Source organism: Argiope bruennichi, chromosome 4 (assembly GCF_947563725.1).
Source record: "Argiope bruennichi chromosome 4, qqArgBrue1.1, whole genome shotgun sequence".
NCBI lineage: Eukaryota > Metazoa > Arthropoda > Arachnida > Araneae > Araneidae > Argiope > Argiope bruennichi.
Genome location: NC_079154.1, coordinates 54,179,253 through 54,200,577, shown reverse-complemented (window position 1 = coordinate 54,200,577; position 21,325 = coordinate 54,179,253). Strand labels below are relative to the sequence as shown.

The 21,325-nt window shown below is 28.3% G+C and overlaps 1 protein-coding gene across 4 annotated transcripts in view; it reads right to left on the bottom strand.

Annotated features, from left to right (window-relative positions):
* Positions 1–3,128: 3,128 nt before the first annotated feature.
* The window catches only part of LOC129965462 (uncharacterized), a 31,668-nt gene continuing 13,471 nt past the window's right edge, over positions 3,129–21,325 (bottom strand). For 3 of the 4 annotated variants that reach the window (XM_056079348.1, XM_056079350.1, XM_056079351.1), the window contains exons 9-19: positions 19,044–20,780; positions 17,394–18,150; positions 15,943–16,145; positions 14,972–15,251; positions 12,401–13,203; positions 11,044–11,247; positions 8,180–8,316; positions 7,491–7,612; positions 6,769–6,849; positions 5,562–5,757; positions 3,129–4,997 (exon numbers count right to left, since the gene is read on the bottom strand). In XM_056079348.1, coding sequence (XP_055935323.1) covers positions 3,794–4,997; positions 5,562–5,757; positions 6,769–6,849; positions 7,491–7,612; positions 8,180–8,316; positions 11,044–11,247; positions 12,401–13,203; positions 14,972–15,251; positions 15,943–16,145; positions 17,394–18,150; positions 19,044–20,780 — 5,724 coding nt within the window. In that variant the 3' untranslated portion in view covers positions 3,129–3,793. The remainder of the gene's footprint in view (positions 4,998–5,561; positions 5,758–6,768; positions 6,850–7,490; positions 7,613–8,179; positions 8,317–11,043; positions 11,248–12,400; positions 13,204–14,971; positions 15,252–15,942; positions 16,146–17,393; positions 18,151–19,043; positions 20,781–21,325) is intronic. The other variant, XM_056079352.1, reaches the window with a different exon arrangement.

Below are 21,325 nucleotides of genomic sequence, written 5' to 3'. Positions count from 1 at the left end.
TAAAAGGATGTTTCGAAAATAGGGAAAACACGTTCATTTAACAGTCACTGTATATAAACACCGACATCAAAGCATAGTGAGGAACACACATAGATACAATTCATTATAAGGAAGCCAACAATAAAGATTCATATCCTATTTTCAATTATGTCAGTCATGTGACTGCTTTTAATATGGCTATAATTCTAAAGTTTTCTTGTTTCTCATTTAAAGCTTTTTCTAATAAGCGGCATCTTCGAATTCTTCTTCACTCTCTGAAGTTTTTAAATATCTATTGAGTGCATCTTTTTTTTTTTTTTTTTGTATTAAGGGACAACGGTATTTGTTGCCAAAAAATCCCACTCTGATGATATTTCAATCAATCAATCCAAAGTCTATTTGTTACACTTCCACAGCATTATTAACTGTTTCCATGTCTGTTACATAAAATATTCTGAATTTGCTGTTGATCGCATATATATGTATAAAGTTATATTAAAAAATACACATTAAGGATTAGCCGCCGCTAGATAGTGGTACTGTTTCATTTTCATCAAATCTCTTGCAGATAAATTGAAATCTACGATTCCCTGACAAGGTATTTTTAAGCCTCCAGTTGCGATTGACAATAGTCATGTTATTTTAACATTATACCTTTTCTGTTTATTGTGTGTATGAGTATTTTTTATAGAATCGAATCCAGTGACATTATGTTGTCAATGAAAACCTATTAAACCAGGATAATTGTTTAACTTTAACTTTAATTGCACACTGTCTGTTGCAAGATTGAAATCTTGCTTTCTGATTCAGCTCATAAATTGAGCAAGCAATAAATGGAATCTTTTAACAATGGAAGAAAATCACATAATAACATTTTTTTTATGAAGCAATGAAAATGGTTCGAATTTCCTAGCAGCATTAAAATAAAGTGTTGAAAATTATTCAAAAAAAAATAAATAAATAATAACATAAAAGCAATAATTAAAAAAAGTGTGAAATGAAATTGACATAATTAAAAAGACAGTTTTCTTAATTTTAAAGTGATTTAAAAATCAGTTATGTGCAATATTTTCAGAAATTAATGAGGAAAACACAAACAACCCAAATTAAAATTTCAAAAAAAAAAAAAAAAAAAAAATGGTCCCTGTTGCTCATTTTTACATTCTAAAGTATATTTATGAGAAATTCTGCAATTCTATGTCAAATGATCCAGTCGGAAGAACGTCAGCACAGAGAAGCATTCTTTGAAGATAAGAATCTTACGATGAAAATGAATTGAAAAAACGTGAAGAATCTATCATTTGAACTAAGGAATGCAGGTGATTATTTTTAGAAACTGGACATTGTGCAAGAAGTTGTTATGATTAAGATACAAGTGAATATGTTTATAATTAAGACAGAATTAACATTAAAGAATACCTTTCACCCACCCAATTCCATGAATAAAAATGTGCTCGAATAGGAATAAAGAAGAAATTTATTTGATTATTTCAAACAATTAACAATTTAAAGTCGACCTGTAGTGATAAAAATTCTTTACACCTCATTAAAAAAAATGAATTTATGAAAAAAAAAATATATCGGCAATCCAGATGAAGATAAAGGCAAGTCTCTAACTAGAATTTAGGAACAGTCGAAATTAGGAAAAAGAGAGCTTTAATTTCCAAGCTTCTAATTATCGAACAATTTTCAGTAAATAAGTTGCTCATTATGATGAAATTATTATATATTATCTTTTTATCTTCAGTTGTAAAGAAATAATAAAAATTCGACCCCCTTTCCTCCTACCGTTTACATTTCCTTTAATTAAGACATCAATCTATGAACTTGGCCAAAATTTTCACCCTTTCATTTCCAAAATTATTTTAATTTATGTTGCTCATAAGTGCAAAACCTTATTCCATTTTTTTATGTATTTATGAAGGACGCCTTTCTACGGATGAAAATCAATAAAAATCTGTAAACATTTTACTCATAGTCGAATTATGAGAACTATTGCAGTACATAGTATACTTCTTGTGCACAGCGATCATAATGCCACCACTGAACGAACTAGCACTTATCTACTTAACAAAGGCTTTTTAAAGTTCATTAAATACTTTATTACTTGTATCAAAACTTATGATTAAATTATTTATATTACATGAGCAAAAAATAATGAAGCACCCAATTCCAACAAATGGTTTTCATTCTCAACACCTAATATCTAAAGATAGTTATTTTATGTTGCATTAATTCTTAAATTATTAGATATACCAAATATTCCAATTAATTTTAATTTAATCTCTACAGATACTCAGAAAACATTTACTCGTTTTAAAAGCCCTATTTTATTCTTGGCAGTTAAATGGAATGAGTTAAAAATGTTATGAAATTTTGTTATAAACCTAGTCATTAAAATTCATTCAAAACATTTTTATTCATATCTTAAAGCTTTTGATAGAAAACTCACTGACTCTTCCAATATCTTTATTTTTAAATGATTCAGTGGTAATTATATTTTTAAATATTGAATTACTAGCATATATGACCGAAAACATGTGAAAATAAATGACTGAAATCATAACTGAAAACTAAATCAAAACAATCCTAATGCAAATCATTTAAATTTTCAATTACTCAAGCATAATTTCTTTTTTCTTTGTTGGGAGAAGCCAATGGAAATTTAAAACTTCAATTTTAAAGAATGCTAGAATTGTATTTTCTCTAATTCATTGGCACAGAATTCTAATTTAGTACTCAATAAGTAAAAATGTAACTTAATAATTAAATTAATACACAAAAATAAACAAATCACCAAATTTAAAGTATAACAAACTTGATAAACTTAAATAACAAATTTAAAAATGTGTACATTTATAGCAACTGTAAAATATTTTTTTTATTTGTTTGGTTTCAAAAATATTTTATCATTCAAATAAAAAAGTTTTAAACAAAATAATGCATTTATTTTAATTTTTCCCCCATAAAGTACAACAAAATTGGACAGTCATCCATCCAATACTATTGCAGCATTTTTGACAATTCAATAACTATACAGTCCTATATAACATTCTTTTAACTTTTCTTTTCCAATGATCATTTTGATGAGTCATTTCCTTTATTAACAACTATTTTGTTAAAGTAAAACACAGAGAAGAAATCATACCTTTAAAAGGATAGCAATATGTACATAATTTATTGAATAATACATAGCAAATTATTCAAGTCTAGCAAAATTAATTACTGTTTATTTTCAATACTAATATCAAACCCAAAAATGTAGAGTGCATTAACAGTCACTCTCCCCAAGCAGCAGAACCTGGGGAAAAAATTATGAATGAAGTGCAAAAATTTAATGACGATTCAAGCTAAGACTGCAATGCAATCTTAAGGAAGCCTTTGGATGAATGAACAGTTAAAAATCCATATAGACATTTCTCCTTTATATTTACAAATATATTTATAGATACTAATATAGTATGCATATGGGTTTTACAATGGCGAAGTTGACGTTTATGCACAAAGGAAATGAAGATAACTGAAAAAATAAGTTAACAAGTTGAGACGAAAACATTTAACTACACAAAAAGCTTCTGTTAAATCATATATATAAGATCGAGAGATAAAAATGAATACAGTTGTATAAATCGTAATTCATTGGCAAAAAAGATGAGCAAAACAAATGATTATATTACAAAAAGAAATTTAACAGAAACTTCAATTAAAGGCATAGGAGGAAAAGCAAACTTAATTAAGTTTCTTGATGAATACTAGATTACAATGACCATGTGAACCATCACGAATATGGATTTCATTCAGATGGAGATATCTGTCAACCTTCATTTGGTAATGCATCAACTGTGGTGTTCTGAAGTAAGCTTTCCAAATTTATTTGTCCATCAGCATCTACAGGCAACATTAATTGTTGAGGCTCTCCACCTTCACCAAGTGGTAATGAATTAGGATCCAGAGCCAAAGTTATATTTCCATCGCCATCACCACCACCCAAAGTATATCCTTCAGGAAGGGTCAGAACAGTATTGCCATTTTCATTAGCATTGATTGGAATAATAAGCATCTGATGTCCACCATCTGCAGTAGGTATCTTCAACAGTGCTGCACTGGCATAGGGTTGATCTTCAGGCAGCTGAATAGGTACTTGCTGGCCTTCACCTTCTCCACCTTGATCATTGGAAACCATCATAACAATCTGGGCATTCTCTTGTGAATCGTCACCTTCTAATTGCCCGACTTCCAGGATTGATTTCAATTGGGCATCATTTTCTCCTTGGACATTTTCAACAAGAGTTCCATCTCCCTTATTCCTTCCCATTGAAATCTGTGCAACAAATTCCTCAGTTGCATCTTGATTTCCTTGAGTCTGGAAATCCATTGTAGCTTGTCCATCTGCTTGCAGATTACCTTCAACTGGCACAAGTACATGCTGGCCATCACTATCCACAGCAAACACAGCATGTTCTGAAGAGTGGTGTGAATCATCCTTTCCTTGATCCAGTGATTCTTGTATCATGAGGTTTTCATCCCCTCCATTCTTTATCAAAATTGTCTGATTACCATGCTCATCTGTAACAATTTCATTAGTCTGTATCTGCTGAAGTTCTGCTTGATCCACCGCATCAACAAGATGGTGAGCAGTCATGATAGTACTAGTACCGTTTTCCTGGTTAAACACAACAGTGCCTTCTTCAGGCAAACCAGCAGAATCTTCATATTCAGGGATACTAACAGAAACAGCTCCAGACTCATCCAACTTGGCACTAGGAGCAATGGACACTGTAACCTGCCCTGGTCCTCCAGGTCCAGCAGCTTCAGCAACAACCCGAGCAAGTTGTTCAGCAAATTCTTGTGATGACAAATTTAAAGAACTAGCAAGAGTCTGATGTGCAGTGGCAACAAGTTGGTCAGCATCTATTGTTGTTTCAGTTCCATTTCCACCAGTCTGCACTATTATTTGATGATCTTGTCCAAATACAGGCTGGCCAGTAGTGACAACAACTTGGCCCTGAGCATCAGTACTATAAAAAGAAAAACATATTAAATTAATAGGAGTAAATTAAACAATTTAAATTCCCAAGAGTAACAAAATGAGGGAAACAACATATAATAAACACTGGCATAAATTGATTAAGATATATGAAAGAAGTTCCATGAATGTCAGCTGAAGACAACCTAATGATTTTGAGTAGCATAAACAAATCTTTTGAACTACATAAAAAAAAAAGATACAGAATTTATAACATGGCTATACTGTTTAAGTGTTTCAGTTCTATTTAAAAGCATCCAAACTGTATAAGTGTATGTGTGTGTGGTGGTGGTGGTGGTGAGGTAGAATATAAATAAGTTAATCACAAATTTTACTAAACGAAAATGCTTCCTTATCTTTTCCTTAGGAAATTATGTATGATAAAATATCTTAAATTAGATTAAAAGTTGGGGAGGTTTACATAATTTGTAAAAATTCATTCACTTGTACACATTGTTAATCTCCTAAATATTTAGTGTGATAAAAAGAAAAAAAGTAGATCAAAAACTTAGTCCTGTTTCCTGCATATATCTAAATATTTATTTAATATACTTACGCTGCTTGGCCAGTGCAAATGTGAGCTTGGAAGTGATTTTCAGATTCAAATGGACGCATGCATCCAGCACACACTAATTGGATCATTTCTGTTTGATTAGAATCAATAGATTCTTCTGCTTGCTCAATTTGTATTTCCTCGACATGTTGATTCATTTCAACATGGCCACTTCTACCCATCATAACGCTCTTGCGTCCTATTAGGAAAAAAAAGAAAATTTAAATAAATGCCTAATTCAGACAAAATTAAGTCCTCAAAGATAGTATATTTTTAAAATACCATTTATAGTAATAAACAGAAACTTTTAAGCTGATAAGCTTGTCAAGTTATATTGTTCCACAATTTAAAAAAATATAGTTCATTGTTATATCGTTCACATTCATTCATTTTTTTACCAAAAAATCATTCAAATACCTTCCCAGAGTGACTTTGATGCAAATTATTTTAGAACTTTATCAATTCATATAAGTTAGACAAACTTGGAAGCTGATATGACAATCTTGTTAACACATTACTTAGTAATTTGATTTTGAAATAGTAAAAAAAAAAAAAAAAAAAAAAAACGAGTAAAAAAAAATAATAAAAATAGTAATAAAAAAAATGTTAATGAGCATAAAAAGACAATTTAACTATAAAACTTATCAGGTTAGTTTAATTTGGTTTAAGCAAATTTGACAAAATGAGTATCATAATTAATATTTATTTTATAAACAGGGCAGCAATTTTTTCCCTGAATAAAAAAATCCAACTTTATTTGCTGTGCATGAATTAGAACAACTTATGACAAAATTTTAAACAATTTTACCCAACTTCTATCATTTTGTCATATAAGAAAATACAGATTATAAAACAGATGTCATCACTATCAGAAAACCTTTCACAATACATATTTGTTGGCATATAGCAAGAATTCTTCAATGCATGTAGGTATATTTTTAGGTTAAGAATATCATTTAACATTTCCTTAGTATATCCACGATTATTACAAATAATGTATTTGTAAAATAAACCTATATTATAACTAAATATGAAATAAATTCTACACTATTTTTTTTTAAATTGTGAACATGATTTTCATGGATTTCAAAAACTCTTCAGAAAAGCTTATTTCTTCAATTGACATAATCTAAATCCCATTTTCATTAAATTTTAAAACAGCTGTAACTAATCAAACTAGCCATATCATATCTATAAAATAGTAAGATACCTCTACTAGCAGGCATTTGCATAGGTGCTCTTTCATCATGGATTTTCATATGACTCTCCAATGTTTTCTTCTTGAAAAATCCTAACATAAAATATAAAGCAATTATATAAGATTAATACATAAAAACTTAAAATTTAAAAAAAGCTAAAACAAGTTTTATTTTTTACGTGACTCATCAAAATAATGTGATGAAAGCTCAGAAATAATTTGCAATTTATTGCTTTAGTTAATCAGGTTATTTGCCAATTCTAAAGTATAAAAAATATATAAATTTCATTATATATTGGCATTAAAAAAAAAGCTCGAAAAATTCTCATAGTATTTATCTCTTTCTGAAAACTTGTTATCGTTTTGTTATCATAATTAATTGCTTCATATTTCAGTTACTGTTTTTTTTAATGCTCAATTTTAGATATTTCATTACTTTATAAATTCTAAAATTCATGAATCAGATGATCGGATTCATTTAATTCATGAATCATCTGATTCATGGATTAACTGAATCCACATGCTTAGCATCTAATAACTGATCGATTAACAAATTTAAATTATTAACTAATAATGAATTAATGATTTATTAACTGATTATCATCAAAATTTATAAATAATTCCCAGAAGTGCATTATCCATCTCTTCTAACTACAAAATAATGAAAAATTATTATATAATGTGTTCACATATCTTAAGATGTTAATTAATGCTTCAAGGAGAATTATTTTTACCTTTATTGCAAATACTACATTTGAAATCTGTATCTCCTCTATGCATCCTCAAATGATTGAAGAGGCCAACTTTTGTTGCTAACTTTCTATTGCAGCCTTCCCAAGGACATGGAGTTGGAGGCCTGCCAAAATTTGGATTACAAAATTATGTAAGTGAACTTCATAAAAAAAAAGTATTATTTAAAATATATTATATTTTAAATATTAAATAAATTTTGCCTTTAAAAAAATTAATGAGAGTATACTATATATAATTACTGATGTTATTGATCTAGAACACAGAATTAAATTTGTATTTGAAATGAAAAAAACTTTTATTAATTTTGTATGTAATAATTATTTTTTTCAAAACTTCAATTACACACAAAAATTTGATTTAATAAAAAGTTTTTCATTTCAAATAAAAATAAAAGTCCAACATATATCTACTGAATTTTTAAAATTTAGAGTGAAATTTAATTTAATCCTATTGTAAAGCTAAAATGAATGCCACAAGTCCAACGTATATCTACTGTATTTTAAAAATTTAGAATGCATTAAAAATAAATTAATAAGTCAAAATACAAAAAATAGAATATGATAATCCTGATCATAAATTAAATTATTCTGATACCTAAAGAATCCAAAATTTTAGTAATTAACAATCTATTACCAAAAATTCAAAATCAGTATTAAAAGATAAAACTTACGCATGTACTTCAGAATGGGCAACTAATTGTTCTTTCTGTAAGAATCTTCTGTGACATTTTGAACATTCATGAACAATGTTATGTGTAGACAGATGCTGCCACAATTGTGCAGATGTAGCCAATTTCATGTTACAAATCTGAAAATAAATAATTTGGCATTTTAAATATATTTAAAACCATTAAAAACATTTAATTTTTAAAAATATTTCCTCTTTGCTAAAATAAAAATAAATCCACATTTCAAAAGAAAACTCTTTAAGTGAATGTTCAACGAATCTTTTTACACAAATATATTTAATTTGCAAAATATAAGATTTTGTAAGACATTAATGATCTGGCCCCAACATAAAACAATTACAGATTATTCCAGTCATAAAGAATTTTAATATTCTTTACTCTTAAAAATAGAAGAAACATACATTGATATGTGTGTATGAACATGCATTCAAAAGTAATTCAATTTTAGAGGTAATTAAAGGTAATAAATTATCCTAAAACCAAAGATAACACTGGTTATCCACAGAAATAGGTTAAGATAACTCGACCATATCTGGAGAAGCCCTGAAAACAGTGTCATCAAAATATCCACTTTTAAAAATACTAAAGGGATCCAAGATCAGAGGAAGCCCTCCAACTAGATGACTGGATGATGTGGAAAAAGACTTGAGTGTTCTCAGGATAAAGAACTGGAAGGGAATTGTGGGGAATAAAAAGCGCTGGAAAGTGCGTGTGGTTGAGGCAGCCAAGGTCTGCAAGGGCCTGTAGTGCTCATGAAGAAACGAACAATCTTAAGCTGTTAATAACCACTGTCCCATTTATAGAGTAAGTGCATTTTATTTCCAAATTTAAATTAAATAGATTCCAATGTTCACTCTCCCTCCTCCCTTTTACTTTGTCTTCAATGTTTCCCAAGCTCCTAAATAATTTTCAACTGGCATATATCACTCAGTCAGATCTTGAAGTCAAGTTTTGTTTTCCTTCAGATCTATTTTTTAAGTTATGCAAAGAATATGAAAACAACTTTTTTTTTTTTTATTTATAAAATAACCTGCTTATCCACTATGGATAAGTTAAGTTTCTTCAACTTGGATATATCCATAAAAATGTTTTTGAAATGATTTTCTTTTTTTTCTTTGCAAAATTTAAAATTAAATTTTACTCTGTAGCTTTTAACATAATTTAAAAGATACCTATTGAAATCTATGCCTTAAATTAATTTGAATGTTGATAGGTTAAGGAAATCAATCAAAAAAATCCATATAAAACTTTATCTAAAAAAATAAAATGATCCATCATTTAATCTAACACTGCAGAAAAGTGAATTTTCTTTTCAGAATTATGATTAACAAGAAGCAATCACTACATAGCGAATATGGATAATTTAACACAAATGAATCAAAAGACATGCCCTTATATTTTAATTGTTTTTAGATAAGGCTTAATACTATATTAGATTTAAAACATCATAAATAATTCTTAATCTCCAATCAGCTATAATGTTACATCTGTTTGATATAGATAATTGAAATGTGTGCTATTTCTCATAAAGCTCCTTCTTATCGCACATGCAGAGTGCTCTATGCTCCTGTGCAATAAATACAATCTTATTCATAATCTTTATGATATATTTTATTATTATTTTTATATGCTGCATTTAAATTTGCACTGTTATGAAAAATTAAGATAACTGATTTTTACTGAAATTGTTTTTTAAAGGAAAACATTTTATTGTATTCCATTTCTTTAAAAAAAAAAAAAAAAAAAAAAAAAGCAAAAGCACTGACAACTAAAGATGTAAAAGTTAACTGTCTTGGAGAAAATAAAACAAAAATATGACACTAAAAAAAGTACGATAATTTGCACACATAGACATCATAAGGTTATTTGTGCAAACTGTCTGTATACATAGAAGATAAGTCAAAGACTCACCATGATACCGCAGAAATATTGTCCAGAAATTTAGCAAAAATGTTACCCAAAAAGGGTTAAATCTCCCCCCCCCCCCCCAAAAAAAAACTGCAATTTTGAGGGATTTCTTTTAAAAATCAATATATACTTTCTAAAAAAAGTATATTTGCTTTTGAAATAACTTCACATTTTAAAAAACATCAAAAAAAAAACTAAATAGTGCAAATATCTCTCTAAAAGTTTAGGAATTCCATTGTTTAATCCACTGAATAGCAACTATCCAGCATTTCAATTCCTTTAAAATGATAATGCTTGAATATACACAAATGACTTTCTATATCCCAGCCAGTTGATGGGTTAAATTAAAATATTCCAAAATTTGTGAAATGAATTTAAAGAAACTATGAAATTTCACTGTTTTCCTCTTAGAAGCAAATACAATAAGAGGTAGTAATAATTTTAATCTAAAATATTGAAATTAAAATTATTTTTCAATTGGTCATTTTAGTAAGAACAATTCGCATCAAACTGTGCCTGAATCTAATAACAATAACAAATCCTATTTCTCAATTTAATGTCTCCTTAACGTTTTTAAAATATTGTAAAAAAGGGTCAAATGCAAAAGTAATATTTGTCTTCATTACATACAGTATTATAATAGCACAATCTTCATTCATGCCAAGCGATACAATTGCATTTTTCTTAATGTTGTTTACTTCATATCTTTGGCAAAATCCAAATCTATATGTCTTTACAAATAAAGATAAAATGCAGTTGGTTTATTTCAATATGAAATTACAGTTATGCAACAGAATTATACGTATTCAAATGATAAAAGAATAAAAATACTTATACATGTCTTGTTTGAAAATATTACAATATTAAATTTTCTGTAAATACAAATATTAAGACACTAATTTCTTTACTTCCTTACTTGAAAAGATGAAGAATATTACCTCACAGATGTTTGCAATTTCTGGATGAACACTTTGGATGTGGTTTCGTCTAGGTCCAGGCTGTACAAAAAGTAAACCACATTCTCGACACTGATAGCTATGACCTTCTGTTTCCATGTGTTTCACAAATGTTGCAAATAAACCAAACCAACTGTGACATACTTTACATCTGTGGTTTCGGGGTTCAGTTCTATTGTATTTTTCCTGCAAAAAGAAGAAAAAAATTATTACAGTATTAATTAAAATCAATGAAATCCTGAAGCAATAATTTTTTCAATTATTTACAGCAAAAAATAGAAAACAAACTTGGTCCCTCGAAACAAACAATTTTTTTCTCATTAATAAACTTCAATATAAAATTTACATTTATAGCAATATTGTTTTAATTCATGTAAAAAAATAGAAGAAAATTAATCATGCATGAATATAAAAGAGATACAAAAAAATTTCACTTCTTAATAAAATAAATATACTTCTGCCTTTAAGAATAAACTTATCCTTATTTTTCACTTGATCTTTATCATATCTTTATTAATTTTTGTTAATATTAAAAGTTTATTACAATTTACTTTTATTTCTGCATTCTGCAGAAATGTTGTAAGTTGCAGGTGATAAATCTATTTATTCTTGCCTTTCAACTTCGTCAATTGTACGACTATATACTGATTTTTATAAATATCAATACTGCTCTTTAATGAGCTTTTCATCTTCTATGTTACAAATCCTCCCTACCCCTCTGAAAATTGATTTAAAAAAGTAGAAATAGAAATGAATCAGAGTTTTTACATTTAAATTTTCTGAATTTATCATTTATTTTTAGCTTAGAAATTATTTAATTAATTTTAGAATTAAATAAATTAATTAACTTAGAAAATTTAAAACTTGTATTAATTAGAAATTTAAATCTTGTATCATGACATTTTTTTTTTCAAACAACCATTGTTGAAAATGTAAACAAGTAATTGGTAAAAGAAATATTAAATAAAAAATATCACAATTTAACTACAATTTTTTAAAAAAACATTTAGATATTGCAAGAAATTAACTTTAAATTATATAATTTGAGAATATTTACTTTAAAAAATATTATTTTCCCTACTGATTTTCAACCAAGATAAAACTGAGGATCTGATTATTTTGTTAGGGAAATTTTTAATATATAATCAAGAAATAACCTTGATTAGATATTCAGATTAATAAAATTTCAAATTACCACAGATCTAATCAATTTAATCAGCAAAATAAAATCTGTAATGCATGAAACTATTAAACATAAAAATAAAATTACCAACAAAAGAAAATCCAATTTCTTAGACTATTCATATGAATCAACATATAATTCCATTAAAATTTATACCTGCACTTGCATATACTTGTTAGCATGGTCTGCACTGATAAGATGATCCTGTAGTTCTTCATCATCAGCAAACACATTGTCACACATGCTGCAATAATGTTCACTCTTTTGATTATGCCCATTATAAACATGTTGATGAAAACTGTAAGCATCAGAATATGTCTTTTTACAAGCTGTGATAATGCACTGAAATCTCTTTTCCATTTGATGTAGGTTATGCATATGAAGGTAATACAATCGATAGCTCTTGATGACTGCATCACATATATGGCAAAAATGTCCAACCTTTGCAGGGAATCCAATTTCTGCAAGTTCTTTCTCATCAGGCAAATCATCAAGTGAGACATCGAATTCACCAAGTCTTCTATATTCTTTGCTTACATCTGATTCTTCTCTTATAGGAATACTAGGCAACGACAATTCTTTGTTGAAATTTAACCTATCTCCTTCACTGTCATTTTTATCTCCAGGAAGATCCAGGAAGTCCATTGCTTCAAAGGTTTTTTCAGCTTTGCTAGGATCTCCTATATCATTTGAAATGAAATCTGATCCTGTTGGCTGATCAAGAAGTGTTTCTTTAATTGATACTGTGACAGCTTGTTCTCCTTCTGCTGTCTCTGTTGTACCTTGAGCAAAAATTTGTTGCCCATTTATCTGAGATTTTACATTCAATTCAAATTGTTCAAGATTACTGATTAAAGAAGATGCATCATTCTGACCAAGAGACATCTCAAGTACTGCATTTGATTGGATTTCTTGAATAGCTTGTCCAATTTCTCCTTCATTTTCATTCTTGTTAAGCTCTGTGGTAAAAATTAAAATAAGCACAAGAAATAAAAATATATATAAAAATTCATATTTTATATGTCAATCAAATGTAAAGGAGGCGATAAAATTTAAAATGCATTTATAACACGATCAACAACATTTCAGATATTGTTCATCATCTAAATAAAATACTCTGCAAGCTATCTTTCAATATTGTTAGTCTACATAATTTTTTATTTGCATAATATATATATATATATATATATATTGTAATGCAATTTCTATTAATAATAAAGATGAGTGTGGGTGTGTTGGACACTCTACAGACCAGACTGTTTGACCTATAGTTATCAAATTTAGCACATATATATACCTTGTAGTGTGAAAATGTGTGTCTTGGGAGTGATTTTTTAAATTAGAATTTCAATTAAAAATAAAACTGAATTTTGCATTTATTCACTATAACTGCTGTGAATATTACAACACAAAATTAATTTTACACCTTATCAAAATTTTTAAAAAATGGGATTTTTTATGAATTTAATTTAATGGTCGTGTGAAATTTCCTGAATTCAAACCAAAATTTATTGGATTTATTTTTTGCTTAATTTCTATAGTTTACATGACAAATCAAAAAGTAAAGTTACAATTTTTCAAGATTTAGAAGGCATGTAAGCAGAACATTAATGTTTTTAATAGCATTTTACTATCTTACAAGACTGTCTATATTAAAATTGTTTATGTACATAATGAATAGAACATAAGTAGGATCATTAAAATAACATGGCTTTAAAGTCAGACAATTACGTAGAACCAGGGACATGAAGTTATATCTATACAATTTATCTGAAATCAAATATAATCAAACACTTGGTGAACCAGCTGATTGCCAAAGGCGACTTATCCCTAAAAATAATAAAAAGGTTGGTGCTCTACACCTTAAAGCGACCTTTTTAAACTTTAATTGGAATTTTAATTAATTAAAAATTAAGTAGAATTTTGATGTTTTTCCATATCTTCCAAAAACACAATTGCACAAAATAAATTAAATGTCCCAAATTTTTTTAAATAGCTTTTTTAATTATATTAATTTAATAGTAATGCAAAATCCTATCAATTTTTTTAAATATATTTTGCCAATTTCCAACAATTCAAACTTTTATTGTTTTATCAAATGTTCCATTGCAAGATTTTCTATCATTGTTGAAAGCTAACAATGGGGGATTTTTTTTTCTATGTGTGTTAAAATTTGAATAAAAGTGAAGCTACAACCTCATGAAATTCAGAAGATAGATTGTCCATAGAATTGTGTTTTTAATAGCATTATGATGTCATGGGACTAGTTCTCATCAGACAAGTTCAAATGTATAATGAACATAATGTGTGTAAAAAAATTAAAATAGCATGGCATTAATATCTGACAATTTGATAAAACTATGGACATAAGTTTATATCTAAATAACTTAAGTAAAATTAAATATAAACAATATCTCTAGGAAATCAGCTGTTCAGAAAGTGATTAGCCTTATCCGACATTAAAAATAATTAAATGCAAATGTTTAGAAATATGAAGATTATTGTCTGAAATTGAAGAAAATTCAAGTATTAAAAAGATTAAATAATTATATTAGATTTATATTCAGATGCAAAGATAAAATATCAAAAGGAATTAATAATCAACTTTTTCATAAATGGTTACTTAGAAAAAAATTATATTATTAGAATTTTAAAAAAAAGGAGAGAAGGTCCAAGTCCAGGTCAGAGAACAGACTGAAATAAAAAAAAAAAAAAGAAATTCCATACCCAAGAAATAATAGGGGTTATACAAACCCGAATAACCATCTTTAGAATAATCTGGTAACCCTTTAGTCACCCATCGCATATGGACATGATGCTGATGTTTTTTACACATTTCCACAGTAGGGAATCTCATAAAGCATAAGAAGCAAGTTTTGTGATCAAAAGTAGCAGGATCACATTTCGCTGCTTGGAGATTGTCTTGTAGACCACCTTCATGACTGTCTGTGGAACGAATCACTTCTTCAATGGCTCCCGGATCATGGATTTCTTCAGCCATATGTTTCTGAAAATCAGAATTAGATTAAATATGAATTAGTAATATTTATATTTTTTATATGAGTATTATGTCATACTTAGTAATACATTATTATTATGATGAAATTAGTTGTCAGTAATCATAAGTATTAGTACAAAATGCCTTTTTTTTCTCAATAACTAAAGGAACCATTAAATGCACACTAAACATAGTAACTTTAGATCATGAACATAGCTTTTTCAGGGATTTTTACATCAAAAGGTAACATTACTAAATTCTTACAATTACTGGCATACATTCAATCTACTGTGAAGATAAAAAAAAAAGTAACTACTTCATTAAGCTTTTTACCTTCATCATTTTGTATTTATCACAAGAATAATGAATAAATGTTAATTTTAATAATTAATATTATCCTTTTAGGTCACAAATGTGCGCAGCATTTTAAACTTCATTGTGAATTCCTTTAGTTATTTTCAAAACTAGACAATTTCCAAGATGGTAAACAATTTCAATAGCAACAATAAAACCTATGCATAACATAGTATTGACAGAGAAACATAGTATTTAAATACCATTATCATCAAGTTTCAAAATATTAAAACTCAATATTGTTTGCTTCAAAAAAATACAAAATATTACATTTAAATAACAGATAGCCATTTAAAAAATACCAATACTCATATAACATTTTAAATAAAATATTTTTCAAAGTTACTTTGATTTCTTCCTCCGAGGCAAAAGTGAGAGAACAATTGTTGCATTTATAAAAAAGGACTTCTTTAACAGGTTGTGCTTCATTTCCACCAGTCTTTGCTTCAGTATTAGACTGTAGTTTTGGGCAAGTGGGTATGTGATTCATTAATTCATGAGGATCACCATATGGATAAAGGCACTTTGCACAAGACCATGTTTTAGGACCTAAGAATGTAGAAATTAAGAATAACATGCTTCACGAATTTTTAAATAAAAATGTAATATATACCTTTGAAAAAAAACCTCCAAAATTATTATACATAATAAAGAAATAAAATAAAACATTTAAATTCTCCATTATCTAAAAACATTACTTTTCCTTAAAACTTTTTAGCTTTTGCTAATTTAATATCTTGGAGCAGATATAATATGATATCAGCAAGGCATCATGCAAAATCTGCAATATGATATCTATAAAAAAAATGAAGAAAACAACTTCTTCTGAAAACAAACATGTCCAATTTCTTTAAAGAATTTTAAAATGTTAATAAAATGAAGAAATACTTCCCAATTAAAATCAAATCACAATAATTTATCACATATATTATTACTCTTTCATTAGTAAAATATAATTTTTAACAAGATGTATATAAATAACAAAGTTTAATTTTCATCTCTCAAAGCTGGATATCAAATTTAATTTGCCATATAAAAAATTCCCAAAATATAAAAAAATAATATAATAAAAATAAACAAACATTGAATGAAAGAGTAATGAAAAATTATTCAAAAATGAAAATATTCCACTTCAGATAAGGAACATAATACTCATTACAGATCTCAATACTCTCATATATTTAAAATAAATATAATATCATAAGTAATGTAAAATTAAGTACAATGTTAAAATCACTTTTAATTTTTTTTAAAATTATAACACTATTTTACAGTTAACTTATTAGTAATTCTGTAAGTATTTTTTTTTAAATTTTTGTATTTATGCTATCTTTATTTATGAGGATAAGAAAAACAGGTGTAAATGAAAATATCTTTTAAACCAATTATAGCATGAATTTATGTCATCATTTTTTCTTAATTTTAAATATGATTTAATAGATTGCAAAACAAAAAGCTCTATTTCTGGAACATAGTTGAGCCACCCAGGGTTAGATTGAATAATCAACGTGCCACAACAGCACGTGAAAGAACTAAGTTCTAATGGCCATCACCGACCATGGTATAATTCCTCCCATAGGAGGCACATCCTGTCTCCATACTTCTGTAGGAGCAACTGAGAAATATGCAAGGTTTTCAGTCATTTACTGGATCAAAAGTTTGAATATGACAAATTGTACATAAAATAAATTGTACAATGATGTTTTTTTGAAACCAGAAATCTATTTTTATTTTCCAGTAACAAAAAAAAACCAATTAAATATAAACCAATGATAAATAGATAAAATAAAAAAATACCTGTCTGGACTGCATGAGAGAGCATGATATGCTTTGTCAGCCTGTCTTTACCATGCACATAAACAGAACACACAGAACACTGTAAATGAGGTCCAGGTTGATCCTGTAAATGTCTCTGTTTGACATGAGTTCTCAACCGACTTGGCCTTGAAGTACAATATGTACAGTAACGGCAAACATATGTTTGCATTCTGTGCATCTGTTTCATATGATTATGATGAGTTGAAAAATCAGCTGAAGGATGACCACAAAGTCCACAATAAAAGAAATTACCAATTTCTGTCACATCTGATTCTGGAACTAATCTTACAGTTTTGTTATGTGCGTTTGGATAATGGTCTCGAACTTCAGACAAAGTTTTGAGAATTGTGTCACAGAAGCGACAGCCAGAATTCAGAGTGGTATCTTCATTTACATCAGATGGTACACAGACAAAAACAATATTTTCATTAAACTCGGCCTTATTAGTATGCACTGCAAGTTCATGAATTACATGATAGTGTTTTTCAAGATCAGCAGGAAAGCGAAGGGAATATTTGTTCCTGCAGAATAGGCACTGAAGTGTGTTATCATATGAAGAAAATATTTGACGGAACAAGAACATTCCGGATAACTTGTCGCAGTTATCAGCTTCACTAAGAGGCAATTCACTTTCAACAAGCTGTACTGAGTTCGGTAAAATCATTGCATTGTAATCATCAATCGTCTCAAGAGTGCAATCCTCAAGAGCAGGTCTTGTATCACCCCGCTTTTTAAGCTGAAAATAAATTTTATAAGCTTATTAGAACAAAATACTATGGAAGAATAAAGGAAAATAATGAAATATTTAATACATGATTAAGCTTCATTGCTGGAATAAAAAATTTCAGTAATACACAATTAAAATAATTAAAAAGACCGAAATATTTAAGAATGTATTTAATACAAATATTGCTTGTAATATTAATCAGTAATATTGCATAGTAAGTCATACTCTAAAAAGATTAACTTTAAAAAAATTATTGAAATAAATGCCAATGGGTAGAAGAAAAACAGATTCTTATAAATAAATTCATTCTTTTAAAACATTCATTTTAAACCAGAAAAAATTTTAAGGTAATTTTTTTTAAATAATAAACAGATATTTTAAATTGCAAGTCTTATTTTTTTGCAAAGCTACATTGGGATATTGTAATATAAATTAATTAAATGGTAAAAAATCTAAAGTTGTAAGCAGTAACTCTTATACCATACATCTTAATTTAATCACCTTAACCATAATTAAGTTAATTGTTAAAAAATTTACTATTAAATACATCATCTAAAATATGAAATGAATAGATCTCTATATATTTTTTTGCTTAAAATGTTTATAATTTTAAGTTAATAGAAAAGACTTCATGGCCTTCCAATGTTATAAAAAAAGTTATCATGATCAAGAAATTATATAATTTGTATATTGAATAAATAAGACAATTTTAATAAAATATCATTTCTACAAAAGAAAAATTTTTAGATTTAAATAACAAAAAAATGTAACAATGTAATATTAAAAAAAGTTTTAAAAAAAACAAGGAAGATTATTAAATTAAAGATCAATAATAAATTTCATATTAAACAATATGTAAAAGCAAATGTTACTAATATATTAAACTACTAAATATTACTCACAGCATAAGCATATCTCGACCCTGGTTTTTTGGGATCATCATAATCATCTTCATCCTCTTCCATATACTTAGCTTTTTCTATTTCTCTAATCCTTCCAACACTTCGTCTTATTGCTTCAACTTTAGCAGTTGCTTTCAGAACAGCTTTTTGCCGGTCATTACCACTGACTTCTACCATAGTTCCATCTTGCATAACTACAAATATACGATTCTTTTTTATCTCTCTCTCCTCTTTGATTTTTCGACTCACAATAGAGCTTTTTCTGGTCATCAATTCACTTAATGTGGCACCAAGATAACCTCCATTAGTTAAACGACTTAATTGGTCTTCTTTCCGAGGTCTCCCTGGCCTACGTTTTAAACCATGTGAACTTCCCCTTCCACGAGAACTAGGCATTCGGTGCAAAACTTCAGGACTAAACTGAAAAGACTTGCGTACAGGACCTTTTTTTAGAGGACTGAAGTTTGGATCACTTATTAACTCACGATAATTGATACTATTATCAAGACTAGACATGCCAGACATATTTGCATCATCTGCTGTCATTGAATTTTCATCACCTGATTCAGGCACAAGTATTTTTTCTCCGGAACCAGTCTGAAGTACCTTCATGCCTGGCTCAGGTCTAGGAGCAATCGGTCTGGATAATACTGTATTAGTCTTGAATATGGGTGTGACTGTCAATGTCCTTTGTCGGAATTCAGGCTTTGTACCAGCAGGAGAAGTAAAAGTACTTGGAGGTATGTTCTGTACAATAATGTGGCGCTGAGGTTCAAATTTGCGTGGCCTACCACGTTTCTTAGTGGATGGGAATTTCCACATTTGTTCAACAGAAGAGCCAGCATTAGCAGATGACTGCTGGGGAGCATCACCACCAAGGGGAATGACCACAGGCCGAGGCATTTTAATTCCACTGCCTTTACTTCCACGTCGAGCTGTGCCATCAGGAAGAATGATATCATCATCTTCTTCTTCTTCAAAATTGCCTGAAAGATTATCCTCAAAGTTGCTGTCTCCAGAAACATCCATTTCAGATTCTGAAAATTTGCCTAATTTAGGTTTAGGTGTTGATGATGTTATTGCCTCATCAAAATTTTCAACAATGTAATCATTCCATCTAGATGGAAGCTTTCCACGTCGACGTCTACCAGAAACGGGTTCATCCTCTTTCTGTTGAGAATCATTTGTTGTTTCATCATGAGTGAAACTTGGAGGTTCTACGACTTTTGGTTTTTTGGGTCTTCCAGGTTTCTTTTTACGTGTTGTTGTATTTGTCATATAACTATACAAATTAGTATTTGTTTTCTTGGGGGTATGAGATATTACTTGTATATCATCATCATCAGCTTCAACTTTGATCGTAGGATAAAAATTTGTTTCATTCTTATTGAGAATTATTTCAGGTACCAGTTTCTTTCCTAAAGATACTTTAGGGTCTAAATTGGACTGTTCCAACAAACTTAATTGATTCTGTTCTCCCATAACTAATATGTACTTTCCAGGCTCACCAGGTTTTGGCAAATAAATAGCAGAAGGGCCTTCATTAGACCGATCTCCACTACCATCTTGAGCAACACTAGTGGGAATTTTATTTAAAATCTCCCACATTTTTTCTTCACTATCTTTCTCTTTTGAAAACTTTTTATTGCTGTCATTCTGTACCTCACTTAAGTCCCGGTGAATACCCAAAGCTTGCAATAAAGAATCTGTAGCAACAACAGTTCCAGAAACGATATCCTTAAAAGAGATAAAAGATAAGTCAAATGTGAAATACATAAGAGATTCAGCACATATAATGCAGCTCAATGTAAAAATTATATAACAAAAAAAAAAAAGACAAGACAAGATTGCTATGGATGTTAAATTATACTAATATTTACAAAAGGAATACTGAGCAACATTTACAGGAAATCAATGCTTTTATATATAAAATTAAAACTATTTTAATAAAATTGTATTTAATGACAAAAATAAAAGTTCTTAAATAATGACATTTGTCATAAAATATTTAACAAATCATGTGTATTAAAAAAAAAAAAAAAAAAGATTCATCACGTGTTCCCCCCCCCATTCATTAGATTAGTTTTGATAATTGGATTCTTGATATTTAATCTGGTACAAATTAAAATGAAGAGATGGTAGCTTTATTTGTAGTCATGCTCTTTAGTCATATACTTTTAAATACTATTTAAAAGTGTATAAATGCAGAAACTATTCTAAATTATAAGATTTCAAACTAAAGATTGAGAGCTTTTGAGGCATACAAAAAAAAAAATTGCAAT